General features: G+C 44.8%; 1 protein-coding gene across 2 annotated transcripts; it reads right to left on the bottom strand.

Moving 5' to 3' along the window:
* Window positions 1-11287: 11287 nt before the first annotated feature.
* Window positions 11288-18702, bottom strand: LOC120048188 (nucleolar protein dao-5-like). 2 transcript variants are annotated; one of them, XR_005476986.1, is made up of 22 exons: window positions 18485-18702; window positions 18077-18138; window positions 17854-17981; window positions 17595-17728; window positions 17293-17469; window positions 17004-17180; window positions 16744-16908; window positions 16443-16613; window positions 16148-16324; window positions 15864-16052; window positions 15596-15745; window positions 15297-15488; window positions 14934-15092; window positions 14649-14837; window positions 14202-14531; window positions 14012-14102; window positions 13817-13890; window positions 13459-13675; window positions 12378-13127; window positions 12149-12264; window positions 11829-11947; window positions 11288-11543 (listed from the first exon to the last, which is right to left on the bottom strand). XR_005476986.1 is itself a non-coding variant. In XM_038993952.1 (21 exons), exons 1-21 carry the CDS (start codon window positions 18596-18598, stop codon window positions 11912-11914), a joined length of 3798 nt encoding a protein of 1265 aa, XP_038849880.1. In that variant the 5' UTR covers window positions 18599-18702; the 3' UTR covers window positions 11288-11911. The 2 variants fall into 2 exon arrangements, 1 of the variants encoding a protein (XP_038849880.1); XM_038993952.1 differs by having other exon boundaries at window positions 11288-11947.
* Window positions 18703-20795: the final 2093 nt, after the last annotated feature.

Genomic DNA, 20795 nt, shown 5'->3' on the forward strand with positions numbered 1-20795 from the left:
ATATAATATAACTTTGTGCCAAGGATGCAAGTCGTATATACATGTAGTTATTACCATGCATGAGATCCCCACATTGTAGCCTGTACATTTAATATATTCACAGATCATGTACTCTACCTTGGCAAATAAAGGTGCAGTTCAGGTATAATGTCTTTGAGATTATTTTTCAGTCATATCCAATACCAGGTGTATCAAATTCCAGTATTTGAATGATGCTGTGTCTGCATGTATGTATTAAAATTATACACTTCAACAGTGTTTACACATTGTAACTATGCAATAGACTAGAAACATGATTTAACTAGTTCAAGGCTGATTTGTAATTCATATATATAGAAATAGAATTAAGAAAATAGTACACTACATTTCCTATGCATCATGTAAATACTCAACCCGGTTCATCTCAATATCTAATTTCCTTCATCTGCATTGATCTGATAAACACAGGATAGGCGTAGTATTTCACCAAATGAGAATTAATTTCCACCGGTAGAGAATTTGAAACGCTTTATTGAAAGAAGTTAATTATCCAAGTGTTATAAATACATGCATTATAAATATTATGATTCTAATATTATAAATACAAGTTCAATCTGTACTTCAATGCACATCTGTTGTGCATTATAAAAACAGAGGAAGAAAGAGGTGGTGGTGAGAGAGGTGTAAAAGACAGAAAGGGAAAGAGGTATGAACATAGGAGCAGGGAAGGCAGCATATGATTAATGAATCACAGTGCTATCCTAATATTCTCTCAGTTCATCACAATTACATAATAGTGTCTCTAGTGGTGTCTTCGAACCAGCATTGGGCTCCCAGTCGGCCCGAAGGTTATCTTAAGAGCAGGTGAGGTGGCGATGACGGGACTGGGGGTTGGCATCTTCTCTCACATCAAAACATACCTGCAGACGAGAGACAGATGGAGAGTGAGAGATTGCATGTTTAAGTCTTGTTTTCTTTTTTTATTCTAACACTGTCAGTCATCATAATCATCAGGAGGTGAAATGCAAAATTGACCTTGGATCATTAACTCTGGGACTACTGCATCTCTATTTCAATGTAAAGTATTGCTTTAATAATACTTCCTCTTGACCTGACCAAGTGAACTCTCACCTGTGATCATGTTGTGCCCTATACGTAGCCAGTTCAGATGCGGGAGGGGTTCACCGACACAGCTGATATAGCTTAGAGGTGAAGGAGAAATTTATTGAGAAAATAAGGTAGTTAAAGAGGAATCTGTGTTTGTGGCCTCACCTGGTGTCCACACTAAGTGGCTGCAGAGTACTTTATGCTGAAAAACATGAACGTACACATGAGGACAAACAATATAGCTTAGTTATATAAATAATGAAGTGTTTTACTATTCTCCATGGTTGGCCCTCTTGCCTATTCTTTGAAGGTTGAAGGAGGAACAAATATACACCTGGGTCTGCTTACACAACACAATCCATCAATCAGATTGATACATGAGTGTGGAGGTGTGGGTTATAGGGTGTCTAATTGTTCTAAATGTTTTCAATATGGGTGACTTAAAATAGTATTTTTTGTTTTTGTATAGATATCACACCCTAACTGCACCCTCACACCTAAACTGCACCCTCACCTGTGAAGTAGAAATCAAAGGGAGAGAAACTGGGAATTGAGTAACTGCAGTTGACATAGCTAAGTAAATGGAAGAATACTCTTATTGCAATGTGAATGGCTCTTAAAAGAGCCTTTGGTTGTGCATAGTGTAGTCTATGGTGTTGCCAGGGAACAGCACCCTCTTCAAAGAAGTAAGAGGTGAAGATCTCCCGCACACAGATTGCCTCTCTTGCTGCGTTGTTGGACCCCATCCTTGAAACATCCTGCAGAGCACCAGACTTCTCCTCTGGCACCCCTGGTGAGCTGCAGATCCCCTCCTGGTCCTCGTGTCCATCCTCACGAAGTTATGCAGGACACAGGTAGCCTTCACATGCCTGAATTCCTCCAGGAGGCAAATGGAACCACACAAAAGTACCTGCCCTAACCAGAATAGCGAACTCTCTCACTTCGAAAGTTGGGGCTGCTAACATTATCCTTTTACCTTCCTCTATGGCTGTTAGCTAGCTACCTACAAATGCATACAAATGATATATACACCAAGATAGCTAGCTAATATCAATTTAGGTAGCTGATGATATTTAATTCACTTTGCCAGCTATCTATACAGGATGTAAAGTTGGCTAGATAGCTAGCTAGCCAACTAGCTAGCTCATTTAGCAGCTCATTTGAGTTAGTCGGCATTGTAGCTAGTTAGCTAATAATACATCGAAATGTATTTACTTACTTGACTAGGTTCTCCCAGCCAAGTGGACAGTTGGAAACAGAGCAGCAACGTTTGTTTGTCACCAGAGCGTTTTAGAGCATATTACTATTGAACTATTTACCCATTTAATAACCAGACCTTCATACAAACTTGCTATGCTGAAATCTTGACGCAAAATCGAACATGCTGCCATACTTTGCCAGCACGCCCACAAGCGAGTCACAATGGGCGGCCTAAGCGGCACACGGCAATTTACCGCTTGCGAGTGAACATAGCAATTTCTTCTGAAGCACATCATTCCCAGCAAGCTGATGTTCAAGCTCCTCCAGCATCAGCCTGTCCTTCAGAGGAAGCACAATGTCCTCTGGCAAAACCATGTCCCCATGAGACCCATTGGTCAGTTGCATTAAGAGGTTCCTGTTTACTGTGGTATTGCAACTCTCGGACATCCTCTGACAATTTACTCAGGTGCTGAAGAATCAGCCAGTGGCAATCTTAACATATGGCAGTGGGCGAGTTATAAACTTTGGAAACCTATTCCTTTCGAATGACAAGATAAAAGCTCTATGAAAACAGTAAAAAAAAAAAAAGATCAACATTGTTTAACATTCCACTTTATGTAATTATGGAGCCCCTCACACTACAACTAAGCAGCACACGTTGCAGTTACCTTCAGACTGACGAGCAGCAGGGCCCAGTGATGAGGAGGATTGTGCTGTTTGAACTGCGTTATGTTTGAAAAAGCGTTATGTTTCACTATATTGGATCACTCCACGGCGGGGGAATACATCCGAGGTGAGGATTTACAGATTTACTCCCGTGTACACCTGTGTCACGGCTGGGGTCCGCCCCTATATATAGACCACATGTCCGCGACATACGTTCTCTTTAATTTTCTCGGATGACGTCCGTATGGTTTGAGGTACAAACTTTCTGAAGTTCGCTTGGTAAGTCACTGTTAAGCGTATTAGCTTGCGTGGAAGTATACTCACTGGCTGTTTGCCAGCTGGCCAGCCCCTCGAGTGCGCCACTCGGTTGATCTGTATCTTCTGCCCGTGGTTTGTCGTGCTTGAGTTTCGTTAGCGTTACACTACGACTCCGTGTGCATCCATGGTGGCTCTTGCTGCCACAAACTATATTTTCCTTACACAACTTGCAGACTGGCTTGTTCTGTGTGTGTTGCGAATTGGTTTAACATGCCCCGCGCCTAGCGCGGGTTCTCTGCTAATTACCCTACAGGTTTTTTTTTCTTTCCCCTGCAGAATGTAAGAGTATTGTGGTGGGCTTCCACTACGTTGAGACATTAACTTTGGAGTTCCTTAACGGAGTTACTCCATCATATGGTGCTGTTTTGTTTTCTACTTGGATATTAAACCGGCTAGGTAATATTGCAGTTGGCGTAAGAAAACCCATAAATTAAATCCATTACCTGGTTGCTGTTTTTTGTCTGCCTGTTTATCCACACAAGTCTTTCCTGTTTTTTTTCCAGAGATACTGGGTAATTTATCCCTCACCGGGTTCCTATTCTTTCCAAGTGGGTCACGACAGAAACTCTCCCAGGGTTTTGAACCCCTGCTCCGTGGCCTTGCTGGCTTGGCTGAGTTTATGGCTTCCCTTTGTGACAGGTGTGATGGTGGCATCCCCCCTGGAACTCCGCATACCTAGTGTATGCATTACCTGGGTTTGAGCCACGCGGAGAGGGCGTGGAGTGCCCTACTGGATGCCTGTTTTGTGTGGTGTTCTCAGAACGCCTGCACCTGGCACGATTGGAGGCCATGCGCGAGTGGGTCGGCTAGGCTCTGGGTCATGCTGGGGACAAGCTCCCTCCCTCAGGAGTGGTGCGCCAGGGAGCTTTTAGTCCATCTACTGGGTCCAGTACTCCTCCCAGGAAGTGTGGTCGGAGCCACCGCAGGCAGAGCCCATCTGCTGACAGTCCTGGACGGGGGCAGGAGTCGGTCCACTGGGACCATCTTGAACGGAGTGTGCATGCCCTGCGTCAGGAGGTTGATAGCTTCGATGGCGACGACAGCTGTTCCCTGTTGGCCAGTGATATGTTGTTCCTGGGGGATGATGCTGGCACTGTTCAGCACCATGAGCGGGGCTACCAGGCTGACAGGCCATCAGAAGCCGACAGTGGGGCTTCAGCGGTTTGAGAGGCTATGAGCGGCCTACTCACTCGGGTAGCCACTGCACTGGACATCAAACTGGTGGACAGTGATGACTCTCCAGCTTTCCCCATCCCTGCTGCGTTCCGCAAAGCCTTGTAGGAGAGCTGGTCCTCTTCGAGGCGGCGCTTCCGACTTACAGCAGAGACTGGACCACAAAGTTTTGTTGCGGGCGCAGAGTCACTCGGCCTCCGGGAGTACCCGACCATGGACACCATAATAGCGGCCATGGTCCTGGAGATTATAGGGCGGAACCCGCGACTGAAGCCAGGACCCCCCCAGAGTCTTTGATGCGGACTTGATGCGGCCACATATGGGTCCCTCTGCTCTCTTGGCCGCCGTACCAACGCAGCCATGCTGCTGCAGGCCTACCTGCAGACTTTGTTGCCCCGGCTGCAGGGGGGCACAGAGGAGGTCCTCCGGCAAGCGATGGAGGTGTCTCGCCTGCATTCCCTGCTACAGAGGGATGTGGCCCGCTCCAATGGATGGGCCATGGCGCAGGTGGTTACCTCCTGGCACCATCTCTGGCTGGCCCAATCCTGTCTGCCAGCTGCTCTCCGGAACACATGTGCCACTCTCCCCATCACCCCAGGGCTAACGTTTGGCCCAGGGGTTAATGACATTCTGGAGCAGACCGATAAGGTTCGTAGGGACCGGGAGACCCTGAGACGGTTCATGCTGCCTCAGGCCACGGGTCCAAGGCAGACGGACCGTTGCCACCCATCTGCACCCGAACGACGGTGGGGTCCCTCTCCTGCCCCTTCGCCTCGTGCTGAGGAACGACAGTGGGGAGAGGCACAGCTTGCGGTGGCGCAACAACCTGTCAATCGTCACCGCCATAGGGATGTGCCTGGGGGACCCAGGCGCTCGGGGTGACAGAGGCAGGACCCCTGATACACCCTTCCCCGGCCGCTTCTCCTGGTCTCAAAGGGCAAAGTGGGAGAAGTGTGTGGAGTCCCCATGGGTGTTCGAAGGGTACCGACTCCAATTCCGGTGTTGGCCCTCATCCTTCAGGGGCCTTTATGTCACCACGGTGGCCGACCCACTGAGGAAAACCCTGCGGCTGGAGATCTCCTCACACCTGGAGACATCAGAACAGCTAGGTGGCTTCTACCGATTCTGGACCTCCGCAACCTCAATGGGTACTTGAAGGTACTGAGGTTCCATATGCTATCCCATGCCCGCGTGTTGCAGGCCGTGTCCAGGGACCAGTGGTTTTTGACGCTGGACCTGAGGGATGCGTACTTCCATGTTCCTGTTCATCCAGCTCATTGGCAGTACCTCCGATTCGCTTTCGAAGGGCGGGCTTACGAATTCATGGTTCTTCCCTTCGGCCTCTCCTTGGCACCCCGCACTTTCACAAAGTGCATGGACGCTGTCCTGGCACATCACATCCCGAGGGTTGTTGATCCTCAATTACCTGGATGATTGGCTGATTTGTGCCCTGACCAGGACGCAGGCCCACATCGGCGGGCTGGGCATTACTGTAAACGACTAGAGTCATTGTCTGATGCCCACCCAGATGGTGGCCTTCATTGGCATGGAACTTGACTCAATCCTCATGAGAGCACGCCTGCCCCACATTTAGTTTCCTACAACTCATCCAAGCTTCCCTGCATCTGCACTCCATAGCTCCCTGTGTTACAATAAATACCTTGGTTCATTCATCTGTTTCCTCGTGTAAGTCCGCTCTTGGGTTCCCCTGTGCCACTCCGCATAACAGATGGACCCGGGGGGAGGAGTATATCTCTCCGCCCTTCATTCCTCCTGAAGGTTTTGTCAGACAGGCATGTGGACATCCCTTTTATCCTGTCTGCTTAGGGACCCCCCCCCCCGGCAGTGGTGGGGGAGTCTGGGCCTCCCTCTGGCATGCTGTGTGGCATGCTGTGAGGGCACTGGCTGCTTATGTGGAGGGGTCACGGTCAGTGAGAACAACAGACCAGCTCTTTGTCTGCTATGGTGAGAGTCCTGGGGGCTGGGCTATCGTGTCCACTATCTCACTGGATAGTGGACACGATTACGACAGCATACCACCTGGCTGGCAGGCCAGTGCTAGGATCTGTGTTGGCACATTCAACACGAGGTATGGCTGCATCCTGGGCTCTACTGAGAGGACTGCCCCTCGCTGATACCTGTGTTGCGGCCAGCTGGGCTTCCTCTTTGCACCTTTGCTAGGTACTATCGGGTAAATGTGGCACCTCCCTCTGCGGTTGGTTCAGCAGTACTGGACGCCTCCCCTTCCGGGAACTGTGCCGGGACCCCCCTTCCACATTGAAGGCCTCTGCGTCTCGGTCCTGCGCCGCTGGCAAGCACTGCACTGACTAAATCTGATACGGGTATACCAATATATTGGAGTGATCCAATATAGTGAAACATAAAAGGTTACATATGTAACAACGGTTATGTGAGCTATATGGATCACTCCAATCCTCTACAGTGCTAGAGGCGCCTCAAAAATGATGTAGAGAACGTGTCACGGCCATGGGGTCTATATATAGGGGCAGACCCCAGCCGTGACACAGGTGTACGCGGGAGTAAATCTGTAAATCCTCACCTCGGATGTATCCCTCCGATGCGGAGTGATCCATATAGCTCACATAACCGTGGTTACATATGTAACCTTCGATTTGGAAGTTAGCTACTGCTGGAGGAATGAAGCGCATGCAATCTTAATCAGTCAACTGACGTGTTTCATGTGTGAACACATGGAGTGAACAAGACAAGTTTGTTCATGGCTAGCTAGCGGCAAACTTTCCCAGTTGAACAATGTTTTGACTGCAAGTATTCGCTTTCGACTACTTGCTAGCAAAGGTAACGAACACTTTCCATTAACGTTACATTTTCTGTCACATTTCTCCGCTATTTCTATATCCTACTTGTAAAATGTTTTGAATTAAATCGAACAAATTGTTTCTGTTGATAATCGTTGCATGAAAGCAATACTTATTGTGAATCACAACCGTGATGGGTTTTTTTGTGTGAAAAGATTAACATTGTGGAGAATTTCTCCCTTTGCTCCTCCGATAATATGATGGGCAAGATCCGGTACCTTCAGACTGGTGAGCAGCTGGCGCCTGTGACGAAGAAGACTGCGGACCTGTTCATATCAAAGTTAAGCATAGTTATTTGTTCTATACCTCTGAGTTCACAGCCCAACTATTTCAGCATTCCTTCAAAAAACATAACATTATGCTTAAGAACGAATAATGTTATGCGATATACTTCATTACATTCAGTACATAAGAGCCCCCCCCCCCCCCCCCCAGCAGAGAGTGACAAAGTGGGTCTAGAAGATACTGTGCGAATGAAATGCAGGTTGTGAAAATTAGACTTGTACTTTGTATGAACAATTCATTGCCAAGTAATGAAATCTTGGATATACTTTTTTTTGCGTGGAATCAACCCTTTTTTGGGGTGAATTTGTGGGTCTTTGGCGCTGCATCGTGCTGGTTGTGATCAGCGTCAGACTCATTCGGTTCGATCAAACTTAGGATTTCGCCTGGGAATGACAGCAAGCATGAAGTTTTCAGAGTACTAGTGTTAAGATTCCTTTTTAGTTCAAATACTAAATCTTACTTTCTCTTTCTTTGGTGAGACTCTGGCTCTGTTTCCAGGCTTGAATGTTTTTCTGCTCGAATCAGGCACTCATGGGCTTTCTCATAGGAATCTGAAACATCACAGAATCAGTTAATCTGTAAATGTCTGCAAACGAGACATTTAGTATCTTAATATTCTGTTAAAGTACTCACTCTGTCTTCAGTAATTTAATTGAATACACCTCCCGTGTATCAATGTCTGCCGTTCATGTGACATCACTGCCTTCACTTCTCTTGGCTCTTGTATGGAGGCCAGTAACATTTGTCCTTGGTGCACCAGGTTTTTGAGATGACAGCTAAACTGTCATCTTCGTTCTGGAAATTAACCAGAACGTTTTCTTATTATTTATAACTGGCCACGAAAATTCTCGAAGGGGAAGCAAGAGATATTGTCAACACAATGCTTGTGCTTCATGGCTGAGATGGGTTAGGCAATGTATATTATGTTTACCTTCCCATACAGTCAGCTTCAGTGGTCCACAAACAAAACCAGGAGGTTTCCTGCATAGTCTGTACACAAGGATACACTTAGGAAGATAGTCATGGCATCTGCAAGCAACATTAAGTTTTCATACATCACCCTTGGAATATTCCCTTTTAAACAGACAGGCCCAGTGTACAAGAGGAATGTACAGAACTCAGTTGCCTTCCAACGGTCAGACTCATTCAGTGGTTCTCTTGATTTCTGATGGAGTGTGAGGTCTTAGGTCAGTCAGCTGTGAAGATACATTTCTGACAACAGCTGGACCTAAACATGTTTTCAGTGGCCCTTTCTGCCATAGTTATCAGTTTCCGTGTAACTCTCAAACATACCAGGAGCATTTTGTCAAGAGGAAACGGCGTCACCAAACCATTTGACGATGATCCTAAAGGTGTTGTCTCTCTGTCATCAGTGAAATCATCAAAAGTGTTGTGGTTGGAGCTCGGCTGTTGTTTCTGGGAAGGTCATACGATTCAGGTAGTAGACTCCCATTTGACGGCATTTGTCACAGCCATAGTAGCCATTGTGACCTTTTGCATTTCTGACAAAGGCCCTTGCTGGTGCTTCACAAATAATGGCAGAGATTTGGACTTTAAGATTTGTCTCCAAAGAAACACCTTCAGTTCCCAGCTGCTGCATTTCCTCAAGTCATGCAAGAAATCAAGACTGGTTGGTTTCTTCTTTCAATTTGGATGGCCTTTGTATAGAGGAAGGCCATCAACATGGATTTGGAGGGACACTGACAACCTTGTATGAACAGATGTTGTAAGGTGGGACGTTACGTTAGCTAGTCTAACGTTAGTGTCCGTCAACTAACTTCAAGTCCCTAATGTTAACCCTGAAGGTATTGACTTATTGACACATGACCGTTCCTAGGATCCTTGTCAACGATAACCTTAGCCATACTGTTTGTCACGATATAACATATCAAACAAAAACAAACTTAAACATACTTTTAATATCTCAACGTACATGAATTTTTAGGTAACATCAACTCACCTTGGCTTTATACTGAGACCACAGAGACGCCGACTGGGTTTTAATAGAGACAGATGCGTAAGCAAGGTGATCCAGATGAGCTGTTCCCCCCAGAGAATTCCAAAGGACAACGTTTATATGTGTACCACACAGCCGGTAAGGGGCGCCTTTTTTAATGGTTATTCGCAAACCAGAGGGTAAGAACATATTTTTTAATGGTGATTCACGACCTTTTGAGAATTTGGGTGCAGGTCCGCAATGGAAGACAATCTCTGAAATATGTATCGGAACGACTAAGGCTTTACATGAATTTCACATTAAGTCGTACGGTGTTTGCACTTCTATATTCGTGGAATCGAGCAGTAAAGGTACTCATACCAGCTGTATACAACACCATCATTCTCGAAAGGTTATGAGTCACCATTAAAAGACGTCCTTTACCTGCTGTGTGCTACCACTTATCCCCATATGAATGTCATGATTGGTACAACGTTTTGGACAATTTAATTGGGTGTTTTGATCGGATGAGGTGTTAGCTTGAATTTGTGGATTCTTTACCTTGTTCCTCAGGCTCAAGGCTCAGGTATGACAACTAGAATTAAACATTTTAGAGATCGATATCTTGCAGTGAGGGAGGGCAGGAGAGGACAGCTCAGGAAAAAAATTGAGATTTGTCATCGATAGGTGTTGCTTTGTTGTTCAAGCAGGTTCTAACCATAAGTACCAATCACAAACTGAATTGGTATGCGAAGTGTCAAATCAACACTACATATTGTGAGTGAGTATGCAAGCTATGTACTTAAAAGAACACGCAAAAGTTGTGGAACTTGCTATTACGCGATTACAAAATGTGGAACTACAATGGGCATTTTCCAGAAAATGTTGAAAGGTACAGTTCAACTGTCAAATCTGTGTGGTTTATATATATATATATATATATTGTAACGACCCGGTATTGTGTTCTGTGTTTGTGGGTGTGTTATGGTTCTCATGGCTACTAGCAGGGGTTAAATATGTCAGGACAGATGGAAAGGTTGGGGGGGGGTATGATGGGTAATCCCGCGGGATTTGGAAATGCATAAATAGGGATTAGTGTCTCATATCTCTCTTCTGTTCGGGCCTTGATCTGTTCCTATGAGAGTGACCCTTAACTCGACATGTATAATTGTGTACGTTCGGCATTTAGCGGCGTGGGCTGTGGCCTGAACAATAGCCCAGTTTAGGAATAAACCTGTGTTCTAACCTGCACACCTAGAGTCCGTCTCTTTTCTCTTTAATGACCCAGCCGGGTCATTACAATATTTTAAATCTGGTTTTCAGCAATAGTAGCAGTACTTATTCAATTTATGAGAAGGTGTTACAGCAGGTCGCACGCACGGGTCCGCATGCCGACGTTCCTCCACTGAAGGTCAGACCTCCACCTAGCATAGCAGCTTGCCGCTCAAGAAACGCTAGTGGATGGATGAGCGATCGCTGACCATCTTGCCGATGGCGTGCCACCCAAAGAACGCTGGTGGACCGACAGGTCATTGTTAGCTGGGCATTAACTCCTTCGCTGAGAAATCTTTCAGCCCCAGGAACCGCTCCGCCGCAATCACAATGATTTATATTTTCCTAGACCTCTCCACCTTGGCAGTGCCATTAATTACCATAGCTATAAATGCCACAAAGTCCCTTCTGGAAAGCAATTCATCAAAGCGCTGAAGACACCAACACCAGAAAGAGAAAGTGCTTAAAGACAAGTTTTTGGCACCTCAAACCCACTAACAAAATGGACACAAACTGTGGAAAAATGAGTTCATTTTGTGAAAAAGATACAGTAAATACATTTGACCATGAAACTTAAAAAAAAAAAAAAATCCTAGTAGTATTTCTCATTTTCCTATTATGCATTCATTACTAGGGTGTAAGGGTTAAACAATGGCTCTGAGGTTCCTCTGATCCTTCCCTCGACTTAGGATCGGCCTTATCCACCATGTGAGGCAAAGCAGCAGACGCTGTCGTAAACGTAACATTCCCATAAATCATTCTGTTTTTCGCTGTCACAAGAACATGCAAGAAAACACCGTAATTAAAATGTACGGTAACATAAAAACAGCTGCAGCACATCATAGTATGCCATCTTCAAATAGGAAAACAGTTAGAACCTGTACAGGACATGCACTTACAGTTAAAAAAAATAGGCTAAAAAAAACACTATTTCCACTTTAGCAAAACAGGAAAAGAGTTAATTTGTTACAGTATACAATGTAAAAAAAAAAAATAGAACAAATCCCCAGTTGATCTAGTCTAGGGAGACCATTGTGTGGACAGACAGTCTTTACCCGTTATTGCTCCACTGCCATTTAGGTAGAATGCGTCCAGGTCCACATACACTTGAGAGGCCCCTTTAAGATAGTCTTCATCTCTAAAGGCCTTTCTTACTCTTAGATGATTTCTTTTTCTGAGGAGAATAAAACCCCAAAACATTTACAGCTCTGTTATGTTTGCCAGGTATAGGTATGAGAGCTGAGGCATGCAGTGAGTACTATACGCGCAGTGAGTACTATACGCATGCTGGAATGCAAGGTCAAGAAAAAGCATGTGTCAATGTCTAGCTATAACTTCTGTGCCTTGATGATGAAGATGAGGTAAACTTACTTACCTTTTTAGGTGGGGTCTCTGTGGGTGCTGGAGGGTGCTGTACAGGGATGGAGTCTTGGGCAGGTGTGACTGGCATCTCAGGCACTGCAGTCGCTGAAAGTTTCAGCTTTTTCATCTCTGTAGAGTTTTTATTTATATAAATGTTATTACACAATCATTTTCAGTATAGACTAATATACAACATTTTTTTCATTTTCTGAAACAAGGTTTTTAGAGGAAGAGTCACTCACTTTTCTTCTCTGTTGGAGGATCAGGTGTTACTGTGGTGGATGGAGGTGGTGGTTCCTTGTCAACAGAGTTCTCATTCGTTTTCTGCTTCTTCTTCTTATCCTTTTCCAGTTCCATCTTAGTCTCATTCTCCTTTCTTATCTCCTCCTGTTTCTTCTTCGTTCCCTTCTCCTTTTTTGCACCATTCTCCTTAGCCGTCTTCTTCTTTTCCTTCTCTTCTACAGTCTCATTTTTCTTTTCATCAGTCTTCTCTTCGCCAGTTTCCCTTTTCTTCTTTTGGGGTTGTGGTGAATTGTCATCTGCTTTAGTCATATTGTTCTTATTTTCCCTCTTCCTCTTGGCTGACGGATTTCCATTAGGTGTTGGGGTAGCAGGCATGGTGGGTGGCTGTTTGTCTGCCACGGTCGTAAGGTCGGCAGTATTATTGTTGATCTCTGCTTGGCCTTCAGGGGATGGGGTGGGAGATGTTTTAACTGATGGGGTGGGAGGTGCTGCCTTCTTAGCCTGACTGGACTTGGTTTTACTAGCTTTTGCAGTTGTCTTGGTCTTCCCATTCCCATCTCCCTTTTCAGCTGTAGTCTTGACCTTTTCAGCAGCACTAGACTTTTCCACTGCAGCGCCAGCCTTGAGTTTAGGTGTCTTCGATGCAGCTTTAGCCCTGGGCTTCTTCGGTGCTCTTGTTTTCTTCGCTGCTGCGGCAGGTGAGGTGAGAGCAGGTGGAGTGATGGCGTCCATTTTGGCGATGTTTGTGTCTGTGGACAGAGGTGGGTAGACAGTAAATAAACATGGCGCCCTTGGAGACCTACTCTGAACTATCAACTGTCAACACCTGTACTTTATATAAAAGACATCATACAGTTCTGTTTATATTGACTCAAAGTTATTCCATAAGTAAGTTATTAAAGGGTGATGCTGTGCGTCTTCTGGCTGTTATGACACTTTTGAATCCTCCCCCCGCTCTGACTCACAACACCTCTCTTTCCACTCATCTTCCTCCTGCTCTCTTCCTCGGTCTCCCTCCCTCCCTTCCACCTGACCCTCACTCGCCCTCCTCCTGTTCCACAGTTTTTCCCTCTCTCACACCTGATAGTTCCAGTGCCAGTCTCTTCCACTTCTCCACATCCAGATCTGTGTCAGAGTCCGAGCCAGAGTCGTCTCCCCCTGTAGGAGGAGGACCAAGAACGGTCAGAGGCAGGGCAGCCATGAGAGTCTCAGGGGAGGGCTTCTTCTTTTTGCCCCTAACGGGCGTGTCCCCTGGTTTGTCTTCACCTCTTTTCCTCTTGGCTGATGGAGCTGAGGCCTGAAACAAGGGTTGGTAAGACAAATTCAGTTACGCAGAATGATCTAGCTAACAAGCACTTAGGGAATATGGTTCCCAATGACCATACGGATGAGAAAATAAGTCAATGCAATTTAATACACAGAGAGTTAGTATCTGTACTTGTGCTTTCTTCGACGAGGTTGCTTTCTTGTCTTTTGCAGCCACCCTCTTTCCTTTATTTGTGGCTGGAGCAACTACATACAATAAAAAAAGAGACATAAAACATACAGTAATGAAGACCATCAATGCAGAACACACATAGGGCCACATTAAGGAATTTGCCCCAAAATCCTGCACCATGACACCAGTACATACCAGCAGGTGTTGCTGTAACAGCTGGAGTTTCCTCAACTGAGGAGTCTCCACTACGGCCGCTCTTCTTCTCAATGGCTTTAGCTGCGGGTGACTGGTGAAGGAATATCAAAAGGTTAGAACGAGGTTAATCGTGACGGACATCTCATAGCATAGCTCCTGGTTTGAACAGGAAGAGGTATATTGATCTTACAGTAAGACTGCTCAGCAGTAGGAGTAGGTCCTTAGAAGCAGGTTTATTTCCCTTTCTCCCACTCTGGGTCTTCTTAGCCGAAGCAGGGGTCTTAAGTCGAACCTCAGCATGCTTTGCTGGGGCTTCATCTGGGACGTCTGATGGTGAGTCACTGCTGTCATTGGACGACTCTGGCGCTGTCCTTGTAGGTGTGACAGTGGGTGTTGCCTGGGCCTCGCTTGGGGTAGCAGCAACCACTGGCTTAGCTGGAGTGGCTTTCGTCTTGGCTTTTGACGTTGCTTTCAGTTTGGCTTGTGTCACTGGTGTCGTTTGTGGTTTTGAGGTTGTCGTCTACAGCAGCGTGAAGATGAATAAAATGAGACCCTAACGTTCATAGACAGTATTGAGGAAAATATTAGGGCTAGACTATTATGTATATCAGCAACATATTAACTCTTTAAAACTCACCGTTGCTGGACTGTCCTCTTCGCTGTCTGATGAATCAATGCTGTCACTGGACTCCTTACTAGCTGAGGTCTTGCTTGGAGTGGCAGCAACCACTGGTTTAACTCGAGTTCTCGGAGGGGCTTTGGTCCTTGCTGTTGATGTTGGTTTTGATTGCTTCACTGGTGTATCTTTCGGTGTTGCAGCTGTTGTCTGAATAAGTGTTAAGACAGATACTTATGATGAAATATCTGAAGAGAACACACAGATTATTCCATACTCTACAGGAATGGACTAATACCAACTCACTGTTGCTGGACTCTCCTCGTTGCTGTCTGATGAATCACTGCTGTCACTAGATGACTCTACTGTTGTAGTCTTGGCTGTGAGAGTGGCTGTTGCCTTAGGCTTGCTTGGAGTGGCAACAGTCGCCGCTTTAGCAGGAGGGGCTGGTGTCATGGCTGTTTTCTGAATCAATGCAATATAAAGAAAATATTTAACCCAGTGTTTCATTTCAACAGAGTCCTCATATTGCTGGAATCACCGGTATGGCTTTTGGTGTTGAGATTGTGGTCCACAGCGGTGTGACGATGATGAAATAGATATCATTCATAAATATATAAAGGATAGATTATTATACAGCCAGAATCTGATTAACTCTTTAAAACTCACCGGTGCCGGACCCTCTTCTTCACTGTCTGATGACAAATCAATGCTGTCACTGGACTCCTTACTAGCTGGGGTTTTGCTTAGAGTGGCAGCAACCACTGGTTTAAGTGGGGTACTCGGAGGGGCTTTCGTCCTGGCTGTTGATGTTGCTTTTGTTTGCTTCCTCGTTGTAGCTTTCGGCGTTGCAGCTGTTGTCTGAATCATTGTGAAGACAGATACAACGGTGAAGAAATGTGTAAAGAAAACAAATGATGAAGATTATTTCACACTACACGGGGATATATGAACTCTTCAAAACTCACCACCGCGGGACTTCGCTCTTCACTGTCTGACGATCCACTGCTGTCACTAGATGACTCTGCTGTTGTAGTCTTGGCTGTGACAGTGGCAACAGACGCAGCTCTAGCCGGGGTAGCATTTTTAGCGGGTTTCGCCGGTGTTGTGGCTGTTTCCTGAATCCGTTTGATATGAAGATAATATTCAACCCGTTGTTTCATTTGAGAGGGTAAGACAATATAAGATCATTCTATAGGACTAAAATAAATGTTTTAGTAAAAAAAATAAACTTGCCGTTGCTGGACTGTCCTCTTCGCTGTCTGATGATGAATCAATGCTGTCACTGGACTCCTTACTAGCTGGGGTCTTGCTTGGAGTGGCAGCAACCACTGGTTTAACTCGAGTTCTCGGAGGGGCTTTCGTCTTGACTGTTGATGTTTTCTGATGCGCCACTGGTGTAGCTTTCGACGTGGCAGCTGTTGTCTGAATCAGTGTTAAGACAGATACTTATGATGAAATATCTGAAGAGAACATACAGATGATTCCATACTCTACAGAAATGGACTAATAAAACTCACCGTTGCTGGACTCTCCTTGTTGCGGTCTGATGAACCACTGCTGTCACTAGATGACTCTACTGTTGTAGTCTTGGCTGTGACAGTGGCTGTTGCCTTAGGCTTGCTTGGAGTGACAACAGTCGCTGCTCTAGCCGGGGTAGCATTTTTAGCGGGTTTCGCCGGTGTTGTGGCTGTTTCCTGAATCCGTTTGATATGAAGATAATATTCAACCCGTTGTTTCATTTGAGAGGGTAAGACAATATAAGATCATTCTATAGGACTAAAATAAATGTTTTAGTAAAAAAAATAAACTTGCCGTTGCTGGACTGTCCTCTTCGCTGTCTGATGATGAATCAATGCTGTCACTGGACTCCTTACTAGCTGGGGTCTTGTTTGGGGTAGCAGCAACCACTGGTTTAACTGGGGTGGCTTTCATCTTGGCTGTTGGTGTTGCTGTCTGTTGCTTCACTGGCGCTGTCTGTGTTTTCTAAATTGTGTAATATGAAGAAAATGTTCAACCCTGTGTTTATCATGCGAGAATATGAACAGACACTTATACAGAAATGATTTGGGTTATTTCAAGTCTTAAAAAAAAAAAAAAAAAAAAAAAAACTCACCACTGTTGGACCTTCCTCTTCACTTTCTGACGATGAATCACAGGTGTCACTGGAAGTCTCTGGCGCTGTAGTTTTCGATTTGGTTGTTGGCTTGGCCGTTGATGATGTTCTACTAATTGGCGTTACTGGTTTTGCAGGTGTTGCTTTTGGTGTTGTGGGTGTTTTCTACATTGGTGTAAAAAGAGGCAAATATAAAATGTAATTCAGGGTTTAATTTCTGAATGTAACATATCATGTATCCACACTCGAGGTAAACTCACCACCGCTGGACTCTCCTCATCGCTATCTGACGACTCACTACTGCAACTGGATGAGTCGGATGCTGTAGATGTAGCAGTTGTTGCCTTGGCCTTGCTTGGAGTAGCAACAATCACTGCTTTAGTTGGAGTAGCTTTCGTCTTGGCTGTTGGTTTACTGGTTGGCGTCACTGGTGTTTTCTGAATCAATGTCGAGACAATTAGAGATGTGACACAATCTTTACACAAAGGGTTTTATTTGTGAATGTAAAGAAAGGTTTAGAATATTCTACAAAGGAATAGATTAACTCACCACTGTTGTTGCCTCTTTCCTGTCTGAAGACGTATCAGTGGTATTGCTGGAGGCCCCAGATTTAGGCGTGGAAGTGGTTGTTAACTTGGCCTTGGTTGGGGTCGATGGCGTGACCTCTGACTGGGCCTTGATCTTTGCAGCTGGAACATGATAGGCTTTGGGCGTTGCAGGGCTTGTCTGTAAACAGCAGAGGAGAGGAAGACTCCATCAGTGACAACAGGGAGAAGAAGAGTTTATATTTGATTTGTAATCATGTCTCTCTATTGGTGTTCACCAGTATGTTTACATCTGTGCTTGCTTACTTGTGGCGGTGGCTCCTCACTCTCAGAGTCCTCTGAGCTGTCTGTCCCCTTCCCTCCAAGAGTCGTCTGCACTGCAGTCTTGGCCTTAGTTGGGCTGGCCTTAGCTGAGCTCTGAGGCTTTGGGGTCTGGGAGGCTGGAAAGACAAGAGCAAGGAAGAAGACATGCATGATATTCAGATTTAAACCACAACCAAACTACTAATTTCTTGGTTGTTGTTTACATTGGTCTCCTACACGTTTACTGAAAAAAAGGCTGTACCTTTAACAGGTGTTGCTTCTTCCTCTGCTGAACTCGAGCTCTCTGTGCTACTTTCAGGGTCTGCTTGGCGGTTCTTTTTTAACTCAGAAGAATCCGGTTCTGTTCCCGTCTTTGTACTCTTGGAAGCACTGAAGAACACAGTTGAATGTCAAAATCAACCCAATGCAATGACGTCAGTTAATCAGGCCATTATTTTGAGAAAACCTATAGGCTAGCTACTCACTCTCCAAACCATTTATTGTAGATGTCCAGTAGTGAAGTTGACAAGGCTTCTGGTTCTCCGCCCTAGACAAAATATTAAGAGAAGCAAAATCAGACAAAGGGAAATCTAGCAAGCTACATAACAAACATTCAATTTATTAGTGTAGTCTCCAAGTATAGTCTACAGTCTCAACCAAGAGGTCTGTGCCTCCATGGCACAGTAGTGCAGGGCCCATAGGTAGACTCTTGTTCAAGCGCGCTCTGGCTGTTCGATAACTACACTGTTACAACTATGTTATTACATTGTAACAACGACACCGTTATGGAAGTACAAATCTGCAACAATATGTCGCGAAGTTTCCCTTAATGGAGTGATAACTAACGTTACATGTTACAATGTACGACGTATGAAACAGATAGATGTAGCGACCTTCACATGCTTTCTGAGTTCTTCTGCAGCTTTCTGGAAGCCGTTTTCCTTCAAATGTCGGTAGATCAAATGGGTCAATTGATGACTTGACCCATGCTTCTTCTTTGGAGACATATTCCCGACGTTAACAAACACAACTAAATAACAGAAATGATAACGAATTGAATCAACTTGGGCACATCAGTGTGCACGCTTTCGTTCTTCACATCGTGCATATGGTAAGCGTTTTAACTTTGACCCATGCCTGTATTTCCGGCGAAGTCGTTGTGCATAACGGGAATTGTAGTGCGGCGTCAACTACTCTACTCACTTTATATTCCTAGACGAGTCCACCTAGCGGCCTACGTATGATGATTTGTCCTATGTATGTACTTAAGGATAATGAAACTAAGACTGACATTTCTCAACATGCTCACGACCTGCCATTGGATACAAATTATTTAAAAAACTGCATGTCAAGTTAGTCAAATACTATATGGAAAGTGATAATTACCATCTTCTATTCTTTCTAGTCAGCACTACTGTCACATTCGTCATAATGATGAGACCAAGGCGCAGCGTGATTATAATACATCTTCCTTTTAATAAAGCCCACTAAACGTGCCGCTAATAATAATAATGCATGCATCCATGCAACATCACATAGACAATAACCCACAAAACCAAAATGGAAAATGGCAACCTAAATAGGATCCACAATCAGAGACAACGATAAACAGCTGTCTCTGATTGGGAAGCAATTCAGGCCACCATAGACCTACATTTACCTAGACAATACCAAAACCCCATCGATATACAAAAAACCCTAGACAACGCAAAAACACACATACCACCCTCGTCACACCCTGACCTAACCAAAATAATAAAGAAAACAAAGATAACTAAGGTCAGGGTGTGACAACTACAAAAATAACCGTTTTGAAATGTGTATCTTGTATTTTTGCTATTGGATTAAATGGTAGTTAAAATGACTAAATGCTGAGCCTATCATTCATTATCTGATGTATTGGTGACTAAACAAAATGTGCTCATGGTATTTCATATAAAACTTAGCATGAATGACTCAGGGGTGAAAGATGTGTGAACCCCCAATGAATCAAAGGAACAATCAAAGGTTCTGAACGTAAGAGAGGGGACATTACAAGTGCTATCATTTCAGAGTTTTGTACTTAGAGTTTTGAAAACATACTACTTACATCTGAAACATTTGCCAAAGTGATTGAAAAAAACTGCAATGTTGCACAATTAATTCATTTTAAACCTTTCACATACCTTTGGCATACCGTTAGCCTACTCTTGACTGTTAGAATTTAGAAATCTTAAGTTCAATATTTTATACTTTTAGATGTAAAACTGTGGCTTCCTTCAACCATCTGTTAGATATTATGACCTGGGGCTGAGCACAGCCATCTGTCTTTGGCAGATTCTGTAGTTTAAGCGCTGTGTTCTGTTCTCACATAATTGCCTGGTCATTATGATCCTGAATGAACTAGTGTGAGGGCCTCAAGGTTACCCAGGCCCACCCGTACAAAGGCCCCTCTCTCTTTCCTTCTCTTCCTGTTTCTTCCTTTCCCGTCATAATTTTCCTATGATTTCAATTAATTTTTTGCCCAATCAGACATCTTGTCTTGAAAATCAAAACACACATCTGAAGACTGGCTGACTTTAGAGCACTCCACTCCCCTCAGAACCATGGGATTTGGACTGATCTCCCCTGTGCAGTGTTTTAGTGGTAGAAGTTGAGAAGGACTCGATAATTCTCTGAGAGCTTGGAGACCTGCAATGGCAAGGTTGTAGTGGACTTGGATGTCATGGGTTCTTTATATTTTAAGAGTTCGAATATTAGTCTTGTGGTTTCTCCTGGTTCTTCATGGTGGTCCAAGAGGACATGTAAGCTGTTTCACACACTTAGCAAATGTGTGTGTGTGTGAGAGAGACGAGGAGTGTGTGTGTGAGAGAGTATGTGTAAATCGCTGAGAGACAAACTTTATCTCCACTAAGGAAAGAGGAAGGAAAGGCTTCATGTGCTTCAGTCATGTTTCTCCTGTGGTCTGAGAAGCTATGAGTCAGCAGGTCCAAGCGTCACAACAGGAAGAACATCCCTGGGCCAGCCAGGCCACCGGGTAGCGCCAGATCAGATGCTCCACAAACCATCCTGAGACAAATCAAATACACAAATAAAAACAACTTCTTCAAAATGTGCCAATGTGGTCAGATCTGATTGGAGCAGGTGTGTTTGGATAAGGTGTTGGGTTTAGGGGGGGTTGTGGGGTTGGGATGAAACATTGTGGTGTGGGTCCTAAAGGGGGTG

The sequence above is a fragment of the Salvelinus namaycush genome, chromosome 5, assembly GCF_016432855.1.
Source record: "Salvelinus namaycush isolate Seneca chromosome 5, SaNama_1.0, whole genome shotgun sequence".
Taxonomy (NCBI): Eukaryota; Metazoa; Chordata; class Actinopteri; order Salmoniformes; family Salmonidae; genus Salvelinus; species Salvelinus namaycush.

Bases quoted from the DNA above. Each gene is read 5' to 3' on its own strand.
- LOC120048188 (XM_038993952.1), bottom strand. From the start codon at position 18,598: ATGTCTCCAAAGAAGAAGCATGGGTCAAGTCATCAATTGACCCATTTG. The intron at 16,614-16,743 runs GTGAGTTTTTTT...TACACAATTTAG, and splicing joins AAGAGGAAGGTCCAACAGTG to AAAACACAGACAGCGCCAGT. The intron at 14,532-14,648 runs GTGAGTTTTAAA...ACGCTGCTGTAG, and splicing joins AAGAGGACAGTCCAGCAACG to ACGACAACCTCAAAACCACA.